This window comes from Urocitellus parryii, chromosome 16, assembly GCF_045843805.1.
Source record: "Urocitellus parryii isolate mUroPar1 chromosome 16, mUroPar1.hap1, whole genome shotgun sequence".
Classification (NCBI taxonomy): Eukaryota; Metazoa; Chordata; class Mammalia; order Rodentia; family Sciuridae; genus Urocitellus; species Urocitellus parryii.
In genome coordinates, this window is record NC_135546.1 from 21,060,817 (window position 1) to 21,083,538 (window position 22,722).

The 22,722-nt window shown below is 36.0% G+C and overlaps 1 protein-coding gene across 1 annotated transcript; it reads left to right on the forward strand.

The window, feature by feature from the left end:
- The first annotated feature begins 20,051 nt into the window (after window positions 1-20,051).
- Window positions 20,052-21,403, forward strand: LOC144250615 (uncharacterized). The gene is made up of 2 exons (XM_077793519.1): window positions 20,052-20,135; window positions 20,354-21,403. The coding sequence occupies exons 1-2, from the start codon at window positions 20,052-20,054 to the stop codon at window positions 21,401-21,403; spliced, it is 1,134 nt and encodes a 377-aa protein (XP_077649645.1).
- Window positions 21,404-22,722: the final 1,319 nt, after the last annotated feature.

The following is a 22,722-nucleotide window of genomic DNA, read 5'->3' on the forward strand; positions in this document are numbered from 1 at the left end:
CCTGAAATCCTAGGCATGTGCTTTGACCTTCTAAGTCTTCCTTCAAGAGAAATGTTCCCATTTCACAAATACAGCAAAACTGGTCCCCCAAATACCTGGATTGCTGTTACTGAGAAGCAAAAGAAAAAAATACTGAAGATGGGGACTGGGGCTGGGACTCAGTCGTAGAGCGCTCACCTTGCACGTGTGAGGCCCTGGGTTCCATCCTCAGCACCACAGAAAAATAAATGGATAGAATAAAGTTATTGGGTCCGACTCGAATAGAAAAAAATATTTTAAAAAATAAATACTGAAAAGGCAATGTATTCTAGCAATTAGGGAAATGCAAATTAAAACTGCACTAAGCATCTCTTTCACTCCAGTTACAATAGCAATTATCAAGAATACAGTAACAATAAATTGGTGAGGATGTGGGGGACAGGGAATGCTCACACCTTTTTGGAGGCACTGCACATTGTTGCAACCCCTCTGGAAAGCAGGATGCAGAATCCTCAAGAAACTAGGACTGGAACCACTATTTGACTCAGTTATCCCACTCCTCAGAATATATCCAGAGGAATTAAAATCAGCATACTACAGGTACACAGCCACATCAATGTTCATGATAACACAACTCACAATAGCTAAGCTACAGAACCAGCCTAAATGCCCATGAACAGATGAATAGATAAAGAAATTGTGGTATGTATACTTGGTGGAATATTACTCAGCTTTAAAAAATGATGACTTCATAACACTGGCCAGTAAATGAATGGAACTGGAGATTATCATGCTAAAGTAAAATAAGGCAATCCCCCAAACCAAAAGTCACATGTTTTCCCTGACATGTGTTATCTACATCACGAGGAAGGTGGGTGGCACAAAGAGAAGTTCAGTAAATTAGATGAAGGGGCACAACAGGAAGGGAGGGGAGATAAGAACAGGAAAGACAGTAGCATGAGTCGACCATAATCTTCCTATTTAAGTATATGAAAATACTTAAGTGAATCGGTCCATCATGCCACCCACACGAATGGGGTCCTAAGGAGAATAAGGTATATTTTATGTTTGGATAATTTTACCAAAATGGACTCTATGGTCATGTATAACTAAAAAGAATGAATAAAACAGAAAAAGATAAAAAGTACTTAAAAGGATCATGGGTCCAACTTGATAGAATCATAGCCAGATAAGGAAATGTCTTTAGGTATATTCCAGAATTTTCTAAATCACTCCCCCATTGAATGCTGCCAAAGGTGTTGGAGCCTGTGGGAAGGTGGAGGTTCAGGACACTGAATGGAGAAGATAGGACCCCCCCATTCATCTGCAAGTGCAGGGGTCCCAGGGGGCAGGTAATCTCCAGGTCTCTACAGTTAACAAAGGCAGAGATGAGCAGGGTGCATTGGAGTCTATGGAGTTATTTACCAAATTAGGAAAACCTGGAATTGGCTTTCCTGGACTCCCAAACAAACGCAAATTGTTATTCCTTAAAGAGAGAGACCCTTGAGCCCCTCTTAATGAGAAGTGTTCTCTGTATTATGTGACTTTTTGCACCTCTGAATTGGGGGGACAAGACCAGAGCTGTCTTTGGAAACACATTGACTTTGTTTGCATCAAGACAAGCAGGAAGGGTCTGTCTTTTGTTGTTGTTGTTGTTGTTTCTTTTTTCTTGTCAAGTGCAGAGTCTTCAGCTGATACTAAGGATGCACACCTGGGCAGGGGGTCTCTGGTTTTAGGAGGAGGCAGGATCCCATTGTCTGGAATCCAGGGGACAGGAACCAGGGTGGCCTTGATCTGTGCAAGGCTGTTATCCTGTGGCCACCGCAGCCTCAGCAAAAGCAAGGTGTAAAGCAACTCTTTGAGACCCTCTCTCTAAATAAAATTCAAACTAGGGCTGGGGAAGGGGCTCAGAGGTCGAGGCCTCTGAATTCAACCCCCAGTGTGCCAGAGAGCGAGGGAGCCCTGGTGCAGCTGCGGTTTACTCAGGTCTGCACTCTCGGGGTCTCTTCTGTGCTGATCTCCTTACTCTGCCTCCAGCCTCAATGTGGGCTCCAATAGATTCAACTCAGCTGGAGGAACATCAGCTCTCAGGCTGCCAACTGAGTGGTAAACTCCTCCAGGGCGCCTGCCAGGCCCCCAGTGAGCCTCCACCAGCGCTGGCCATGACGCACTGGGCAGTTCCTACGGGGCGAAAGGCCAGTTCTGCTTGGAGAATTTTGCACAGATAAACAGAGGACAAGTCAGCCTTTCGAAGATGCTTTGGGTGGTCTTATTATAGGAAGAGATCCGGGTGATGAAACTTTCAAGAATTGACTTCAATTTCCTAACATCAAACCCAACAGAATTTAGAATTCTGGTCACCCTAACCCTAACCCAATGCTGAGACCTCAAAAGGAAAAGAAAAACGAAAAAAGTTGCACCCAAACCCTGCCATTCTTGTTTCCTCTGCCTGGAGCGGATTTCACCCCCCTGTCACTCAAAAAGAAGGCTTGCTGGGCTCAGGCTTGGAGAGCAGAGACTGACTGATTCCCTGTCCAATCAGAAGCCCCCGTGCTGAGCGCTGTCCAATCCTGAGCGTAGCCAGCAGCAGGGGGGGGGGGCCTCCGCGCTTTAAATGGGATTAATTTCTCCGAGGTCCTCGGTTCCACTCAGATTCCTGCAGTTGGACTCCAGGCTTCGCTCGTGCCCAGGATCCCGGGTGGCCCTGCCATGCAGGAGCCGAAGCTCCCCTGTGCAGGCTTGGCTGCTGGGCACCAGGAGATGGTGAGTGTGCTGTGGCACCTGGTGCCTGGACAGGGAGGCTCAGGAGGGAGGCGGGGCAGGGAGTCCCTCTGGTGGGACCGGCTGTGGGGGGGAACCCGAGTTGGCCGACACTGACTCCAGGGGCTCTCTGCAACCACAGGCCTGAGCCCATTGGAGACAGTGCCCCTCTGTCCCCCTGTCCAGCTGGGTGGAGAGCGTGACAGTGGCGGAGACTCCTGGCAGCCTCCCCATCCCCTGGGGCAGCATCAGCCCCTGCTCCAGTCCTTATCTGGCAGGTGAGGGAGGCAGCCTGGCGTCTTTCGGGGCTGTGGTGATTGACAGGTGGGACCACTAGAAGAATCCAATTCCAAGCCAGGCAATGGCGCACACCTGTCATTCCCAGGGGCTGGGGGTGGGGGCTGATGCAGGAGTATTGCAAGGTCAAGGCCAGCCTCCACAAGTGGGTGAGGCACTTAGAGACTCAGGAGACCCTGCCTCGAAAGCAAACGCAAAATAGGGCTGGGGATGGGGCTCAGTGGTGGAGTGCCCCTGAGTTCAATGCCTAGCACCCCCCCCTCCCTAAAAAAATCAATTTTCCAAACACCATTTTCCTGCAGGAGGGAAGCTGCAGTGAACAGGGACCTTGCCTATTCCTAAACTAGTTTTGTGGAGTTTATTGTTTTTGTTGTTGTTGTTGTTATAGTTGTTGTTGTTGTCTTGATAGTTAACAGAACAGTGCTTTCCCATTGAGCTCTCTCCCTAGTAGTTTTTAGTTTTTATTCTGCTCGCTGGTCTAGCTAAGTTGCTGAGATTGGCCTGGTTAGAGTTGGATTAATAATGACTTTTCCGTTGCAATTAAGTGTATGATTTTTACAACCACGTGGTTTCGTGGGTGGACTCCATTGAAGTCGTGATTCCTTGATGACAATTGTAACAGAACAGCTTCACAATGCACGTGTTAGGTAATAACTTCTTCTTATTATTATTTTTTTCTCTTATAATTTTTTGCTCTTATAATTCAAAAGTTTTTTGGTTAAGTTTACATATATTTAACTTTGTGGATGAATTTTAGGATTGGGTGCTTCCATTAAGAGAAAAGCATGCTGGATTGTTTATTAGTGCGTCATAGTTATACATAATACCACCTGCATATGGCACCCGTGTAAAACTGACCCATGGTATTTTACACTATTTTTAATCTGAATATCCCATGACTATTAATGTATTATCTTGGTCCTATGAACTGATTTCAGCAAGTCCCTGTGGCAGGGCTATCGTGTCTTTAATGGCAAAACACTTTCCACAAATAATTAAGAAGCACTTAAATTCTTTGAGTTTATTAGAATTCTTTTATTTCCTATCTTCATTGATACTGTTTAATTTTCTCTCTGATAGGCATTTATTTCACATTTCTGAGGTTTTAAAGATGTTGGATTCTTTTTATTCTCATTATTGAACACATGCGTATCTCCTGTGCAAATTGGCAGCTCAAGTCTCCTCCCTGAATTTCTTCTGTGGTGGATTTCAGAGTCTTGGGACCCTGAGAACCACAACTCCGTGGGGTCTTTCCTACCCAAGGGGGCTGGGATCTGCAATTTTTGTTCAATGTGACTTTATGGTGCAGTCCCTCCTTTCTTAAGACATTGATTGCTTTGTGATGAAGGGACATTTAGATACCTGCTATTTGAAGGGGTTGTTCATGGCTCTAGCGTGCATTTCTCTAGTAGTCTCTGTTCTCCTTTCTTAGAAGAGTTTTGGTTAAAGATGAAGCAATTGGTTTCTTTCATCTGTCACTTCTCCTTGTTCTCTTTAATGGAGTCATTTGAGGATTAGAATTTTTGTTTTCATATATAGAATGTATAAATTTAAAAAATCTTTTTTTCTGTAACTTTGAAAAGGACTTTTTTTCATTCGTTTTTTCCTTTTGTGAAACTGGGGATTGGAACCAGGGTGTCCTATTACTGAACACTATCCTCAGTCCTTTTAAAATTTTTATTTAAAAAATTTAATTTTTTCTTAATTTTTAAAAATCACTACTCCCTATTTATTTTTAAATTTAGGCAGGGTTTCACTCAGTTGCTAGGGTAAGCTTCACAATTTTGATCCCCCTGCCTCAGCCTCCAGACCACTGGATATATCAGGTATGTAGCACCAAATGCATCCTATCTCAGTTAGTTTCTTTCTTTCTTTCTTTCTTTCTTTCTTTCTTTCTTTCTTTCTTTCTTTCTTTCTTTCCTTCTTTCTTTTTTTCAACTTTCTTTCTTTTTTCTAGATGTTTTTTAGATCATGATTTTTAATGGTTTTTATTATTTTTTAAATACATGACAACAGTGGAATGCATTACAATCCTTATTTCACATAGAGCACAATTTTTCATATTTCAAATTTTCATGAACTTTGTGGAAAAATATCCATCACATTCCATCATCCTTGCTAATCCCCTGTGCCTTCCCTTTCCCTTCCACGCCTCTGCTCTATTTAGAATTCATCTATTCCTCCCATGCTCCCCCTCCCTAACCCACTATGATTCAGCCTCCTTATATCAGAGAAAACATTCGGCATTTTTTTTGGGGGGATTGGCTGACTTCACTTAGCATTATCTTCTCCAACTCCATCCATTTACATGCAAGTGCCATGATTTTGTTCTTTTTTTAATGATGAGTAATATTCCATTGGGTATATAAGCCACATTTTATTTTATCCAGTCATTCACTGAAGGGCATCTAAGTTGACTCCATAGTTTAGCTATTGTGAATTGTGCTGCTATAAACATTGACCTGGCTGTGTCTCTGTAGTATGCTCTTTTTGTTTCTTGGTATAGTCTGAGAAGAGAAATAGTTGGGTCAAATGGTGGTTCCATTCCCAAATTTCCAAGGAATCTCCATACTGATTTCCAAATTGGATTCACCAATTTGCAGTCCCACCAGCAGTGTATGAGTGTACCTTTCCCCCACATCCTCACCAACACTTATTGTTGTTTGTCTTCATAATACCTGCCCTTCTGACTGGAGTGAGATGGTATCTTAGAGTGGTTTTAATTTTAATTTCTCTGATTGCTAGAGATGGTGAACATTTTTTTTATATAATTGTTGATTGATTGTATATCCTCTTCTCAGAAGTGTTTTTTCAGGTTCTTGGCCCATTTATTGATTGGATTTTTTTGGTGTTAAGACATTTGAGTTCTTTATATACCCTAGATATTAGTGCTCTATCTGATGTATGAGGGGTAAAAAATTGCTCCCAGAATTTAGCTCTCTATTCTATTGGTTTTTTTTTAATAAAAATCTTTAGTTTCAATCCATCCCATGTGTTGATTCTTGGTTTTAATTCCTATGCTATAGGAGTGTTATTAAGGAAGCTGTAGCCTAAACCCACATGGTGGAGACAAGGCCTACTTTATCTTCTATTTGGAGAGTCTCTGGTTTAATTCCTAGATCCTTGATCCATTTTGAGTTAACTTTTATGCATGGTGAGAGAGAGGGATTCAATTTTATTTTGCTGCATATGGATTTCCAGTTTTCCCAGCACCATTTGTTGAAGATCCTATCTTTTTCCAGTGTATATTTTTAGCACCTTTGTCTATTATAAGATAATTGTGGTTTTGTGGGTTGGTCTCTGTGTCCTCTATTCTGGACTATTGGTCTACCAGCCTGTTTTGATGCCAGAACCATGCTGTTTTTGTTACTGTGGCTTTGTAGTATAGTTTAAGGTCTGGTATAGCAATGCCACCTGCCTCCCTTTTCCTGCTAAGGATTGCTTTAGCTATTCTGGGTCTCTTATTTTTCCAGATAAATTTCATGATTGCTTTTCTATTTCCATGAGGAATTCCATTAAGATTTTGATCAGAATTGCATTAAATCTGTAGAGTGCTTTTGGTAGTAGGGGCATTTTGATAATATTAATTCTGCCTATTCAAGATCAAGTTAAATCTTTCCATCTTCTAAGGTCTTTGATTTCTCTTTAGTGTTTCATAGTTTTCATTGTATAGATCCTTCACCTCTTGTTGATTCCCAAGTATCTTTTTTTATTGAGGATATTGTGAATGGGGTAGTTTTTTCATTTCTCTCTCAGAGGATTTGTCACTGATATACAGAAATGCCTTTGATTTACAGGTGTTGATTTTATATCCTGCTACTTTGCTGAATTGTAGTTCTAGAAGTTTTCTAGTGGAGTTTTTTTTAGTCTTCTAGGTACAGAATCTTATCATCAGCAAATACTGCTAGGTTAGGTTCATCTTTTCCTATACTTATTCTTTAATTTCTTTCATCTGTCTAATTGCTCTGGCCAGTGTTTCAAGAACTATATTGAATAGAAGTGTGAGAGAGGGCATCCCTGTCTTGTTTCCAATTATAGAAGGAATGCCTTCAGTTTTTCTCCATTTAGAATGATGTTGGCCTGAGACTTGGCATAGATAGCCTTTAAAATATTGAGGGAAGTTCCTGTTATCCCTTGTTTTTCTAGTGTTTTGAACATGAAGGGGTGCAGTATTTTGTCAAATGCTTTTTCTGCATTTGTTGAGATGATCATAAGGTTCTTATCTTTAAATCTACTGATGTGATGAATTACATTTAATGATATCTGTATGTTGAACCAACGTTGCATCCCTGGGATGAATCCCACTTCATCATGATGAACCATCTTTTTGATACGTTTTTGTATTTGATTTGCCAGAATTTTACTCAGAATTTTTGTTTCTGCTTTTCAGAGGTATTGGTCTGAAGTGCACTTTCTTTTCTGTGTTTGTCTGATTTTAGAATGAAGGAGATATTGGCCTTATAGAGTGAGTTTGGAAGTGCTCCCTCTTTTTATATTTCATAGAATAATTTGAGGAGTGTTGGTGTTAGTTCTTCTTTGAAGGTCTTGTATCCATTGAGTCCTGGGCTTTATTTATTTGTTTTTTGGTTGGTAGGCTTTTGATGGTGTCTTCTATTTCATTGCTTGAAAACGATCTGTTTAACTTACTCGGTTTGTGTAAGTCACATGATTCTAGACATTTGTTGATGACTTCAATATTTTCTGTTTTATTGCAGTACAAATTTTCAAAATAATTTCTAATTATCTTCTGTATTTCTCTAATGTTCATGGTGATATTTCCTTTTTCATCATGGTTTATAGTAATTGGAGTATTTCTCTCCTTCTCTACAGTAGCATGGATAAGGTTTTATCAAATGTATTTGTTTTTCAAAGAGACAACTTTTCATTTTGAAAATTAAAAAATAATTAAAATATATGGCAGCACAATATATTACAATTCTTATTACACATATACAGCGTAATTTTTCATATCTCTGTATATAAAATAGGTTGATATCAATTCATGTGTTCATACATGTACGTTGGATAATGATGTCTATTATATTCCACAATCCTTGCTAATCCCTTTCCCCTCCCTATTCCTCCCACCACTCTGCCCAAAATAGAATTCATCTATTCCTGCCCTGCTCTCCCTCCCTACTCCACTATGAGTCAGCCTCCTTATATCAGAGAAAACATTCAGCATTTGTTATTTGGGTTTGGCTAACTTAGCATTATCTTCCCCAATGCCATCCATTTACCTGCAAATGCCATGATTTTACTTTCTTTTATTGCTGAGTAATATTCCATTGTGTACAAATGCCACGTTTTCTTTATCCATTCATCCACTGAAGGCCATCTATGTTGGATCCACAGTTTAACCCTTGTGAATTTTGCTGCTAAAAACATTGTGACTGTGTCCCTGTAGAATGCTGTTTTTAAGTTCTTTCGGTATAAGCCAGGGAGTGGGATAGATTGGTCAAATGGTGGTACCATTACCAGTTACTTTGTCTATTCTTATTTGCTTCTTTTGTCCCAATTTCATTGATCTCAGCTCTGATTTTAATTATTTTCTGTCCTTTACTGCTTTTGGTGTTGATTAATTGTTTTTCCAATGGCTTTGAGATGTAATTTTAGGTCATTTATTTGACTTTTTCTTTTTTTAAGGAATGAACTCCATGCAATGAACTTTCCTCTTAGTAACGCCTTCATAGTGTCCCAGAGATTTTGATATGTTGTATCTGAGTCCTCATTCACCTCTAAGAATTTTTAAATCTCCTCTTTGTTGTTTTCTGCAACCCATTGCTCATTCACTAGCATATTATTTAGTCTCCAGGTATATGAGGAGCTTCTATTTTTATCATTGATTTCTAATTTCCTTCCATTATCATCTATAGAATGCAGGGTAGTATCTTTACTTTTCTGTATTGCTTAGAGTTCCTTTTTGGCATGACATATGGTCTATTTTAGAGAAAGATCCATTTGCTGCTGAGAAGGAAGTGTCTTCGCCTGTTGAAGGATGAAATAGTCTATGTATGTCAGTTAAATCTAAGTTGTTGATTGTATTATTGAGTTCTATAGTTTCTGTCTGGATATTGTTTGGAAGATCTATCCAGTGGTGAAAGAGGTGTGTTAAAGTCACCCAGAATTATTGTCTTGTGGTCTACTTGGCCCTTAAACTTGAGAAGAGTCTGTTTGAACATAGATGCTCCATTGTTTTGGGGGTGTGTATATTTATAATTGTTTTGTCTTGTTGTTGTATGGTTCCTTTAAGCAGTATGTAGTGTCCTTCTTTATCCCTTTTGATTAACTTTCACTTGAATTCCACATTATTTCATATAAGAATAGAAACCCCTGCTTGCCTCCACAGTCCATGTGAGTGGTATGTGTTTTAATATTTATTTTTTGTATATGACAACAATACCTTTATTATTTAGTTTAATGTGGTGCTGAGGATCAAATACAGGGCCTTACATGTGCTAGGCTAGTGCTCTACCACTGAGCCCCAGCCCCAGCCTGAGCGATATATTTTTTTCCAACCTGTCACCTTTAGTCTCTGGGTGTCTTTTCCTATGAGATGAGTCTCTTGGAGGCAGCATATTGTTGGTCTTTTTTAAATCCAATCTGCCTGTCTTTTGATGGCTGAGTTGGAACTAAACTTTCAGAGTTATTATTGAGACACCATTTGTGTTCCCAGTTATTTTTGTTTATTTTTGGTATTTAACTAAGTCAGTTTCTCTTTGATAGGTTTTTCCTTTAGAGTGATACTACCCTTTTCTTTTTTTTAATTTTTTATTTTTATTTTTTATTTTTTTTTATGTTGGTTGTTCAAAACATTACATAGCTCTTGATATATCATATTTCACATTTTGATTCAAGCGGGTTATGAACTCCCATTTTACCCCGTATACAGCTTGCAGAATGACATCAGTTACACTTCATTGCTTTACATTCTGATTTTTTTATTGTTGTTCAGTTTCTCCTCATGGAATATTTTGCCAAAACCTGTAGTGCAGGTTTCTGGTTGTAAATTCTTTTAAATTTGTGTATGATGGAAGGTTTTTATTTTGTCATAAAATAACATCTGAATTGAAATCTAATTGCTAATCAAAATTTAATATTGCTGGGTATGATTCTTGGTTGGCATCCATTTCTTTCAGAGCTTGGTTTATATTGTTGCAGGATCTTGTAGATTTCTGGGTCTCAGTTCAGAAATCAGAGATCCTGATTGGTTTTCCCCATATGTAATTTGATTCCTTTCTCTCATGGCTTTTGAAATGCTCTGCTTCTCCTGTATGCTAGGTATTTTCATTATGATTTGCGTTGGTGTAGACCTGTAGTGATCTTGTTCATTTGGTATCCTATATGATCCTTGTATTTGATTTCCCAATTCACTCTACGTGTTTGGAAATTTTTCTGGTATTATTTCATTGAATAGATTGTCCATTTCTGTAGTTTAGACCTCTATGCCTTCATCTATCTCAATAGTTGTTAAATTTGGTCTTTTCATAGTATCTCACAATTCTTGAATCTTCTGCTTATGGTTTCTTACCATCTTCACTGGGGTCAACTTTATTTTTTCAAGATTATATATTTTGCCTTCAATGTCAGAGGTTCTGTCTTCCAAGTGACCTATTCTGTTGGAGATGCTTCCTTTTGAGTTCTTAATTTGGTTTACTGTTTCCTTCATTTCAAGGATCTCTGTTTTGTGGGTTTTTTTTTTTTCAAAATCTCTATCTCCTTATTGAAGGAATCTTTTTCTTTCTGTATTTGCTTATGTAGCTCTTTATCAAAATGATCCTTTGCTGCCTGTATTTTCTCTCATATCATCCTTTAATTGACAGAAAATTATGTACCTTCTCCCATTTATCCTGCTATTGTGACCATGGATTCTAATAATGTAGCATCTTTGTTTGGGGTACATTCTTTCTTGGTTTCTCATGTTGTTCATGCATCTTCCCTTCCAGCTCTGTGTTTTTAAGATATATAGCCATGTAGGCTTATCATTTTCCCAATGGGTTTCAATGCCTTTCTTTTTTAAAAATTTATTTTATTAAATACATGACAACAGTGGAATGCATTACAATTCTTATTACACACATAGAGCTCAATTTTTTGTATCTCTGTACAGAAAGTATATTCATGCTAATTTATACCATTATATATGTACTCATTTCTTTCTGCAATACAACTCTTATTACCCATATATATCACAGTTTTTCATATCTCTGGTTCTATATAAGGTATGTTGGCACCAATTTGGGTCTTCATACATGTCCTTTGGATAACGGTTTCATCACATTCCACAATCACTGCTAATCCCCTGCCTCTTCCCCTACACTGCAACCCCTATTCCCTATGTAGAGTTCATCTATTCCTCGTATGCTCCCCCTCCCTACCCCACTATGGTCAGCCTCCTTATATCAGAGAAACCATTCAACTATTATTTTTTGGGTTTGCCTAACTTCACTTCTCCAATACAATCCATTTACTTGCAGTTGCCATGATTTTATTATTGCTGAGTAAAATTGCATTGTGTATATATGCTCCATATTTTTATCCATTCATCCACTGAAGGGCATCTGGGTTGGCTCCACAGTTTGCTATTCTGCATTGTGCTACTATAAACATTGACATGGCTATGACCCTATAGTATGCTGTTTTCAAGTCCTTTGAGAATAGTCTGAAAGAGGAATAGCTAGGTCAAATGGTGTTTTCATTCCCAGATTTCCAAGGAATCTCTATATAGTTTTCCATGTTGTTTGCAGCAATTTGCTGTCCCATCAGGAGTGTATGAGTGTGCCTTTTCCCCCACATCCTTGCCAACATTTGTTGTTTGTCTTTATGATAGCTGCCATTCTGACTGGAGTGAGATGATATCTTAGAGTGGTTTTGATTCGCATTTCTCTAATTGCAAGAGATGATGAACTTTTAAAAAAATATTTGTTGATTGATTCTGCATCCTTTTCTGAGAAGTGTCTGTTCAGGTCCTTGGCCAATGTGTTGGTTGGATTATTGGTTTTTTTTTGGTGCTTAGCATTTTGGGCTCTTTATATACTTGATATTAGTTCTCTATCTGATGTGTGAGGGGTAAAAATCTACTCCCAGGATGTAGGCTCTCTGTTCACCTCAGATTTTTTTTCTGAGAAGAAACTTTAATTTGAATCCATCCCATTTGTTGATTCATGGTTTTAATTCTTATGCTATAGGTATCCTATTAAGGAAGTTGGGGCAGCTTAGCCCCATGTGATGAAGATTTTGGCCTACTTTTTCATCTATTAGATGCAGAGTCTCTGGTTTAAATTGTAGGTCCTTGATCCACTTTGAGTTGAGTTTTGTGCATGATGAGAGATAGGGTTTTAATTTCATTTTTTTTGAAAATGGATTTCCAGTTTTCCCAGCACCATTTGTTGAAGAGGCAATATTTTCTGCAATGCATGTTCTTGGCAATATTGTCTAATGTAAGATAATTGTAATTTTGTGAGTTAGTCTATGTGTCCTCTATTCTGTACCATTGGTCTACTGGCCTGTTTTAGTGCCAATACCATACTGTTTTTGTTACTATTGCTCTGTAGTATAGTTTAAGGTCTGGTATAGTGATCCCACCAGCTTTGCTCTTCCTGCTTATAATTGCTTTAGCTATTCTGGGCTTCTTATTTTTCCAGATGAATTTCATGATTGCTTTTTCCTATTTCTATGAGAAATGTCATTGGGATTTTGATCAGAATTGCATTAAATCTGTACAGTGCTTTTGGTAGTATGGTCGTTTTGATAATATTTATTCTGCCTATGCAAGAGTAAGATAGATCTTTCCATCTTCTAAGGTCTTCTTTGATTTCTTTCTTTAAGGTTCTTTAGGTTTCCTTGTATAGATCTTTCACATCTTTCTTTAAGTTGATTCCCAAGTATCTTATGTTTTCTTTTTTTGAAGTTTCTGTAAATGGGGTACGTTTTCTTATTTCCTTCTTGAGGCTTTGTCACTGATATACAGAAATGCCTTTTTTTAATGTGTGTTAATTTTATATCCTGCTGCTTTGCTGAATTCATTTTTAGTTCTAGAAGTATTCTAATGGTGCTTTTGGGGTCTTCTAGGTATAGAATCGTATTTTCAGCAAATAGTGCTAATTTAAGTTCTTTTCCTGTAGTTATTCCTTCAATTTCTTTCATCTGTCTAATTGCTCTGGCCAGTGTTTCAAGAAATATATTGAATAGAAATGGTGAGAGAGAGCACCCCTGTCTTGTTCCAGTTTTTAGAGGGAATACCTTTAGTTTTTTTCCCTTTAGAATCATGTTGGCCTTAGGCTTAATGTAGAGAGCCAGTATGTTGTTGAGGTATGTTCCTGTTGTCTCAAGTTTTTCTAATTTTTTGATCTTGAAAGGGTGCTGTATTTTGTCAAATGGTTTTTCTGTGTCTCCTGAGATGATCATATGATTCTTACTTTTAAGTTTATTGATGTGATGAATTACCTTTATTGATTTCTATATGTTGAACCAACCCTGTATCCCTGGAAAAACCCCACTTGATCTTGGTGCACGACCTTTTTAATATGTTTTTGTATTTAATTTGGCAGAATTTTATTCAGAATTTTTGCATCTATGTTCATTCAAGATATTGACCTGAAGTTTTCTTTCTTTCATTTGTCCCTGCCTGGTTTGGGGATCAGGGTGATATTGGCCTCATTGAATGAGTTTGGAAGTGCTGCTTCTTTCTGTATTTTCTGAAATAAATTGAAGAATATTGGTATTTTTGAGTTTCTTCTTTAAAGGTCTTGTTTAAATCGGCAGTATATACATCTGGTGCTGGGCTTTCTTGGTTGGTAAGATTCTGATGGCATCTTGTATTTCATCATTTAATATTGGTCTGTTTAAATTGTGTATGTTTTCCTGATTTAATCTGGGCACATCATATGACTTAAGAAATTTGTAGATGCCTTGAATGTCTTCTATTTTATTGGGGTATAGATTTTCAAGATAATTTCTAAATATCCTCTCTATTTCTGTAGTGTCTGTTGGGACATTGCATTTTTCATCATGTATGCTGGTAATTTGAATTTTCTCTCTCCTTCTTTTTATTAGCATAGCTAGGGATCTGACAGAGAACCAACTTTTTGTCAAGGTTTAATTGTTTCTTTTAATTCAATTTCAGTTCTAATTTTAATTATTTCTTGCCTTCTACAGCTTTTGCTGTTGATTTGTTCTTCTAGGGCTTTGAGATAAAATATGAGATCAATTATTGACTTTTTCTTCTTTTAAAGAATGAACTCCATGCAATGAAGTTTCCTCCTTGTACTGCTTTCATTGTGTCCAAGAGATTTTGATATGTTGTGTCTATGTTCTTGTTTACCTCTAAGAATTTTTTAATGTCCTCCTTGAAGTCTTCTGTATCCCATTGTTCATTCTATTTTACCAAATTGATTCACTCATTGAACTGCTTATAGTACTTGGAATATTTCAAGTTTGTCTTTTCACAAGGTGGAAGTGTCACTTTACATGTCTCCAAACATTAATATTTTATGAATATTTTACACATTGGGAATGTTTCATGGATGATACTTGAACCTAATTGTATTGGGGATCTCGATCTATCTCATGGATAGAAAGCAGAGAGAATAGGAAGCAGACTGTTTTCAAAAGCTTTTTTACCAGTCTTTTTGTCTCTCTTGTGAACAATCACCTTATGAGAATATCTCTGACAAGTATGATTTGCATTTAGAAAGTCCGCCAAATTTCACATTCTCTGATGGCAGAAAAGTTAGGAGTTGGGCTTTTATTCAGTGCTTGGGTTTTATGGTATATATCCTTCACTTCACTCTGATATGGAATATACGTACTGTTTTTGGACTTATGTATTTTTCTCTGAATTAGATAATGGAAAGTATCTTATTACATAATTAAAGTCACTCTCCTACATGACAGTCAGTTTTACAAATTCTTCATTAAAATTAAAAACTGAATAAGGTTTGGTCCATGTTCTATTGATATAACAATTTTTATTTCAGGAGCCATTGACATTTGGGGATGTCGCTATTGATTTCTCTAAGGAGGAATGGGAATGCCTGGATCCTGCTCAGCAGAATTTATATAGAGAAGTGATGTTGGAGAACTACAGCAACCTAGTCTTTGTGGGTGAGCATAACTTTCTTCAAAATTCCTAATTATCATTATTTAGTTTTTTTTCTTGAAGTATATCATTTGGGAACTTCTCCACAAGAATGTGTTGCAGATTTATGCTTTCAATAAAGAAGATGGGGTAGTTCTTGGTGCTGAAAAGAAAATGTTAATGATGTTTATTTTCATCCTTAATGTTTTCCTTTGGTGGCATGATATATATCTTTCACTTGACATATGGTTGACTTAGAGGAATGCACTGATGTCAAATACTGTGGCCCACATATAGCAGAGGACATATTTGAGGTAGGCGAGGAAGCCTAAATTCAAAAAGGTTCATTGAGACATTATCCAGCAGAAAATATTTTTGAGAAGCTTTGAATTCTTTCTCTTGTTATCAGAAAAACCTGTCCTGTGCTTTGTGCTTTAAAATTATGTCATATCCTGCTTTTCCTCCAGTAATGTCTCCATACATTCAAATTAACAACAAAACACTCCCCTTGCCTTGTGAGTGTCAATATTACCTGACAGCTCTTCCATAATTAAAAAATATATTTTTAGTTTTTAATGAATTTCCTATTTATCCGTATATGGTGCTGAGAATTGAACCCAGGGCCTCACACATGCTAGGCAAGCTCTCTAACACTACTCTACAACTCCAGATCTTCTTCCATTATTTTCAGGAAAGTTTTGCACATTTCTGGAGACCTCTAGGTCCACCCATTGTAATACATTACTATCATAAGTCAGTGTCTCTAATCTTATTTGTACATTTTTTCAAGAAAATTTCCTTATCATAGTTTTTTCTGATATGTGTAATGGATTTTCTGTGAAATTATCTGCCATGGAATGAATGTCAAGTTGGACCAAAGACTGCTGTTTTGAGAGATGGTGTACGTTTTATTTGAGTTAGAGGATTTGTAAAATAATACATCTGTAGATATTTATAATTTGCTTTTTAAAAAAATTGTGTACAGTAGGTTTCCTGTTATAGCCTGGGTTTCCTTTTATCAGTTAATTGCTTCACAAACTAAGATATGTATGATTCTTGTTTGTATTGCCAATAATATTATATGTGCTTTTGCTTGTATAAATATTAAGCCTCTTTTGTCCATGACTTTTGTATTTTATCTTGATTGGCTTTTGATTCTGCCCATGTACGTAGAAATTGAAGTTTTCTATGTATAAGTATAATGGGGATTGATGGCAGTGATACTCTCATGCTGAACTACAAGCTCCTTTTCACTCATATTTGGTAGAGGTTCTCACTAAGTTATTAAGGATGTCTTGAATTTGCAATTCTCTTGCCTAAGACTTCCTAGTAGCTGAGATTACATGCATGCCCATCATTTGTATACTGATGAGTGTGTTATTATTTATAAAATAAAGACCACATTATTTTAAATGTAGCTTTGAGAAATGTTGCAATTCTCTTTCTTTTAATTTTTATTGTAATCAAAACCACAAATAAAACTTACTGTCTCTAAAATTTTAAATATACAGTTCAGTAATAGTAATTCAAATTGTTATGCAATATATATCTACAAAGTTTACATCTAAAAAAAAATGCCTAGAAAGCAAGGGCTCATATCTGTCTCCTCATCACAAAACTATTCTCTGTTGTTCAGAAAGCTTCTTTTTAAGTTTAGAGATGTCATGTTCATAAAATTCTGCAGTATTCTTTCAGTGACATTTCAGTTAACCTCTTGTACATACATTTTGTAAAATATATAATTAGAATAAATTATTTGACTTCAAAGTTCTATAGTTTGTATATTCCAATATGGCTCATCGTTCTTTTCAAGGGATATTTGGTTTGCGTGCCCCATGATGGCTCTGTTGAATAACAATGTAACAACACTGGTGTGCAATGTTTTTAATTTGCTATTGATGTGAGTGCTTATTGCCACACTCACTAAGAACTCCATCTACCTGACTCCATGTTTGCATTTACAATTGAATGCTGTAAATTTTAGTATAATTTTAGCAGGGAAATAGTCTTATTTGTATTTTGGGGTATATTCATACAATTTAAAGGATATATTTCTCTGCAAAAAATTTTTTTTAACAATGGGAGGTTGATGAATCCTACATGGAGCCTCTAGTTAACTTTAAGTAGTATAAACATCTTTAAATTTAATCTTTCAATTTTGAACAACAGCATGCCCAAGAGTTTTCAATCAACTGACACATATTTAGGGATTTTTGAAAATCCCTACCACTTTTGACTTCAAATATTGATTCAATGTTGGTTACAAAATAACTATCACTTAAATATTTATTAACCTTTGTTTTAATATATAAAATTGATCTAACCAGCATAATATCACACTTGTGATTAAGAACACGGATTCTATAAGTCTATAGTAGTTTCAAAATATTTTCAAAGTCTTATGATTTGCAATTACCATTTTGCTTCCCTGTATTTTCCTTTTCAGTAAGTGGGGATTGATGTCTCTTAGTATGACAGTAATTCTTTGTTTTTATTCAACCCTCTCAGTGTTTTCTTTGTGTGTATGGGGAGTATGAGGTATGTAGCGAATGTATTTACTCTTAATTCAGAAGCTAAGGGAAAGGGTACTTTTCACTCTTTTGCCTCTTTTCAAAGTTTTTTTTTAAATTTAAAATTCTTTCTATGTCCTATAACTGTCTTAAACTATGTTTTGTGTACTATAATTTAGAAAGCCCAGGTTTTGTTCGATCACTTTTGTATGTGTCATTATTATATCCTTTTGCTTTCAGTATGTGTGTGTGCTTAGATTTAGAGTATCCTGTAGACTACCAACAGTTGCAATATTTAGAGTTAATTCAGATATCCAAGTTTTGTTTTGATCAGAGTTTTGTAATCTTGCATTTGCCAACAAAAAGTCTAAAACTGAATAGTCTCCTATTCATACTTTGTATGAATATCAACTTGACTTCACTTTATTAAAAAACTGAATATATTTATGTGTCCTTTTAAAATTATATTATTGTTACAGGTATATATGCCTACTAACAGTATTGTTGTTATGCTTTTTTTTCTTTCAAATTCTATTGCAAAATTACATGTTTTATGACCCATCATTACAATAAAATAGAATTGTTTTGCCAAGAAATGTTTAAAATTTCATATGACTTATGATGCTGTGCACTTACATTTTATTATGAAAGATTTCATTTAGTACTTTTTGGAGAACAGATCCAGTGTTGATGAATAGTGTGTGTATTTTTATATGTTTAAAGTCTTCATTTTCCTTCTCTTTTGAAAGGTAGTAGCTGTGAATATAATGTCTTGGTTGAATATAGAAAGACTAGAATTTCTTCCTTTGTTGTGAAGATTGGATTTCACAATTATATAGTTACACATTTCTAGGTTACCCATCTTTTCCTCTTGGATGCTCTCAGTATTCTGAGTTTTAAAACTTGGATTAAAAACTACTTTAAGTCTTTACAACATGGAGAAAACTCAGCTGCTTGGATGTTCCTTGTTTTGTATTTTTCGAGATGTGTTTATTAGTACTGGAAAGAGAACTAAAGGGTGATTTAGCACTTTGCATTTTTCACTTTGTCTGGCCTTCAAATTTTGATGCTCTAGCTCAACCTCCTATGTTGCTATGTACAACCACTCCTGACTCTTTCCGACGTTTTCTAAAGAAAGTCTTTAAACATACATTTTCTGCTTATTACTATTAACAATTCTTGACTAATTTTTATTCTGTTTTTTGTGTGTTGGTTTAGTTCAGTAAACTTCTTTTAAATGATAATTGACTATTCCCTTTGAGTGATTCAAAACTTTGCTTACAGTTGATTTAGCCATGTTTTTTTCTGTTGGTAAGCAGGAACCCCTTTTTGAACAGTCCCCAAATATTCACATGTTTCATATTTTTATCTTTAATGAAACAGAAGAAAGTTGGTAGATTTTGAAAATATATTCTGAAGGAGGAAAATCTTTGTGTAACACAATGCATTTTTCTCTACTATATTACTCTCCATAGTAATGTACTCATCTTGGATACTGCGAACACAAAGATGATTAGGACAATCTTCAAAGTAATTTTCTGTGTGTATTTTTATTTGATTTATATATTTCTACAGTAATGATGGACTTGGATTTAATAATCCACTCCCCTGCTTATGTTATTATTTGCTGTAATTTCTTAGGTTTCCAAAATATACTCAACCCAGTACATTAAGTAAACATGTTTGTTATTTTTATTTATTACAGCCATGACTTCTCATCATCCTCGAGAAATTTTACCAGAGCAGGGAATAAATGAGAGAGAGGGAAGATATGGAAAGTGTGACTTTGACTATCTACAACCAAGAAAACAATGGGAAAATATAGGTGAGAGTAAAGTTCAAAAATCGTATTATATTAGACAAAATCAATCAGTAGTCCCTATTTATGATAAAAATTTTTTTGTCAAAAGACACCAGAGACAATTAATATCTGAAACAAAAATTCAATGTATTCCAATTATTTTGAGGAGTTTTATATGTCTTTAAGAATAAATCCACAGCCATTTTTGAACTGAAAGGCAATGTGGAAAATTTGAAATCTAGTCCATGCATCAGGTTTTAACTTGGCCAATTATAAAAGTAGCACTGAGTTAAAATTCCAGTCAAACATTTGTACAGAAAAGATATTTCTAAAAGTGATCCTTTTGGGAGTTTCTTTATAAAATGTCCATTTTCTGAAACAAAAGATTAATTTCTCCTTGTGCCCAAATGGACAATATTAAGAATTGTAGAAAAGTTTCTACTTCCCAGTATTGCTCAATGACAATTCTGATACAGATTTCTGGAAAGTGCACTATATAGATAATGCTATAAGTAACACATTAAGCCATGTATCTACCCTGAGTAATGACCAGTATATTTACATTGGTGATAAAAATTATGAATATAGAGAAATCCTAGTTCTTTTCTGAAGGAAATTTACCAAGATGAAAAATGTAGGAAAGTCTTGCTTTAGTGATCAAAAACTAGTATTCATTAAAATATTCATAGCCAAGACAAAACCTGCAAGTGTAAGATATGTGAAAGGGCTCTTAACCACAGTGCAGAGCTTGCTTAATACAAGAAAATTCATAGAGAAAGGGAGCCCTATATGTATAGAAGATATTGAGCAAGCAAATGCTTTGCTATATTTTTTAGACAAAGCAGATACTATGACAGTGATAAATTCTACAAATTTAAAGAATGTGAAAAAACTTTTAGTGAAAAGTTTCAACTTGTTAAGTAACAGAGGATTTATACTGAAGGAGAGACCTGTAAATGTAAAAAGTGTGGGAAAGCCTTAAAAAGTTTTTCAACCCTTACTCAACACCAAAAAATTTATTCTGCAGAGAAGACCTACCAATGTGAAGAATGCAATGCACTCAAGAACTTTACTCAACATCACAGTGTTCATTCAGATGATATGCCATGCAAATTCAAAGAATGTGACAAAACTTCTAATAAAAGCTCAAATCTTATTTGTCACCAGTGGACACACCCTGGAGTGATGCCCTACATATGTAAACAATTTTGCAAAGGTTTCAGTCAAAAACCAAGCCTTAAAAATTGCCAGAGAATTCATACTGGAGAGAAGCCCTACAAATGTAAAGTGTGTGGCATGAGTTTTAATAGAAACTCAAATCTTGATCGCCACAACAGGATTCATACTGGAGAGAAGCCCTACAAATGTAAAGTGTGTGGCAAGAGTTTTAATACAAACTCAAATCTTGGTTGCCACAACAGGATTCATACTGGAGAGAAGCCCTACAAGTGTAAAGTGTGTGGCAAGAGTTTTAGTGAAAAATCATCACTTACTCAGCACCAGCGAATCCACACTGGAGAGAAGCCCTACAAATGTAAAGAGTGTGGCAAAGCTTTTAGTAGAATCTCACAGCGTAATTGTCACAAAAGGATTCATACTGGAGAGAAGCCCTACAAATGTAAAGAATGTGGCAAAAGTTTTAATCAAAAAATAGTACTTACTCGGCACCTGAGAATCCACACTGGAGAGAAGCCCTACAAATGTACAGTGTGTGGCAAAAGTTTCAGTCAACAATCATCACTTACTCATCACCAGCGAATCCACACTGGAGAGAAGCCCTACAAGTGTAAAGAGTGTGGCAAGAGTTTTAATCACATATCAACACTTACTCAGCACCAGCGAATTCACACTGGAGAGAAGCCCTACAAATGTAGAGAATGTGGCAAAGATTTTAATAAACAATCGTCACTTACTCGACACCAGAGAACCCATACTAGAGAGAAGTCCTATAAATGTGAAGAATGGCAAAGCTTTTAATATTGAAGGTCACATCTTACTAAACATTATAGATTTTACACTGGAGAAGTTTTACAATGAAAACATTGCATCAGTGTCTTTGAGGATGAGTCAACCCTTATTTCACAGCAGTTCAACACTATTTCACACCAGAGAGATGATAACACAGAAATTATACAAGTGTAAAATAGGTGTCAGAGTCTCCAATAGTTTTTCACACCCTACTCAGCACCTCAGAATTCATACGAGTGAGAGGACATGTGGAAAAATTTTTGCAAAGCTTTTGGCCATTGATCCAACATTTTTAAAACACTGGAGGATTTATACCATATAGAAACCCATAGATTGTGTCCAAGACTGTATTCAAATTTCCAACATTTTTAAATTACTGACCTCATATCTGTAGCAAATGTGGAGTATCATCTGTCCAAAGTGTGTACCTTAGATAACAGCACAATATTTAGAAAAACACCTTGACAAATATAAAGATTGTAGTAAGTTTCGTATCTATAGCCCATCCCTTGAAGTATTTGCGACCTAGGAGGGAAAAAATCATTTAAATGTAGAAAATGGGTAATTGCTTTTGACATTTGCTGAAAATTTTCTAGCATCTTGAGCTGATATTGTAGAAATAAGGAAATACAAGTATAGAATTGTGTATCCCTAAAAGGATATAATTTTAGTATAAATCAACAATTACTAAAGAGTCTCATTTTTCTGGAGAAATAATAATTCTCAGAGTTGATTACTTCAGAAGACTCTTAAGATTTATATGAAATTTAAAATTTTCAGAGCCCCTTAAACTTAGGGACACTTAATCAGTAAACTACATCCTCAGATTTTTTTTTTAATTTAGAGATAGGGTTTGCTAAGTTGCATAAGTCCTCACTAATTATGGAGCCTGACTTTGAACTTGCAAAGCTTCTCACATCCCTAGGGTCACAGCATGGTCCATCATGCAAGTTTTACAGAGCGTTTCTACTTGTATTTCATTACAGATGCAATTTGTTGCTAAATAAAGTGTGAATTTCTTAATGTAAACCTTGTCATGCATTTAATGATGTTATTAGGTCACACATCTCCCACTATTCACTTTGCTACTGGATCGATGCAATAGTAAAACATTCTATTGGGTAAATAATGCTATAATGTCTCCATTAATTATTTCATATGTTTAATCAAGTATTATTTGGAGACTATTATTTATGTAAATTATATACTCTCTTGTTTGTAATTATGGGAAAATTAAGACAGTTATGGGAAGGACCTAGGGATACTAAAATAATGCCCAGATATCCCTAGTTTGAATAATGAATTTAACATTTCACCTTATAGAATAG

Excerpts from the sequence above, each read along its gene's own strand:
- LOC144250615 (XM_077793519.1), top strand. The coding sequence starts at position 20,052 with ATGAAAAATGTAGGAAAGTCTTGCTTTAGTGATCAAAAACTAGTATTC. Across the intron at positions 20,136-20,353 it reads CCAAGACAAAACCTGCAAGT|AGGATTTATACTGAAGGAGA; the intron begins GTAAGATATGTG and ends GTTAAGTAACAG.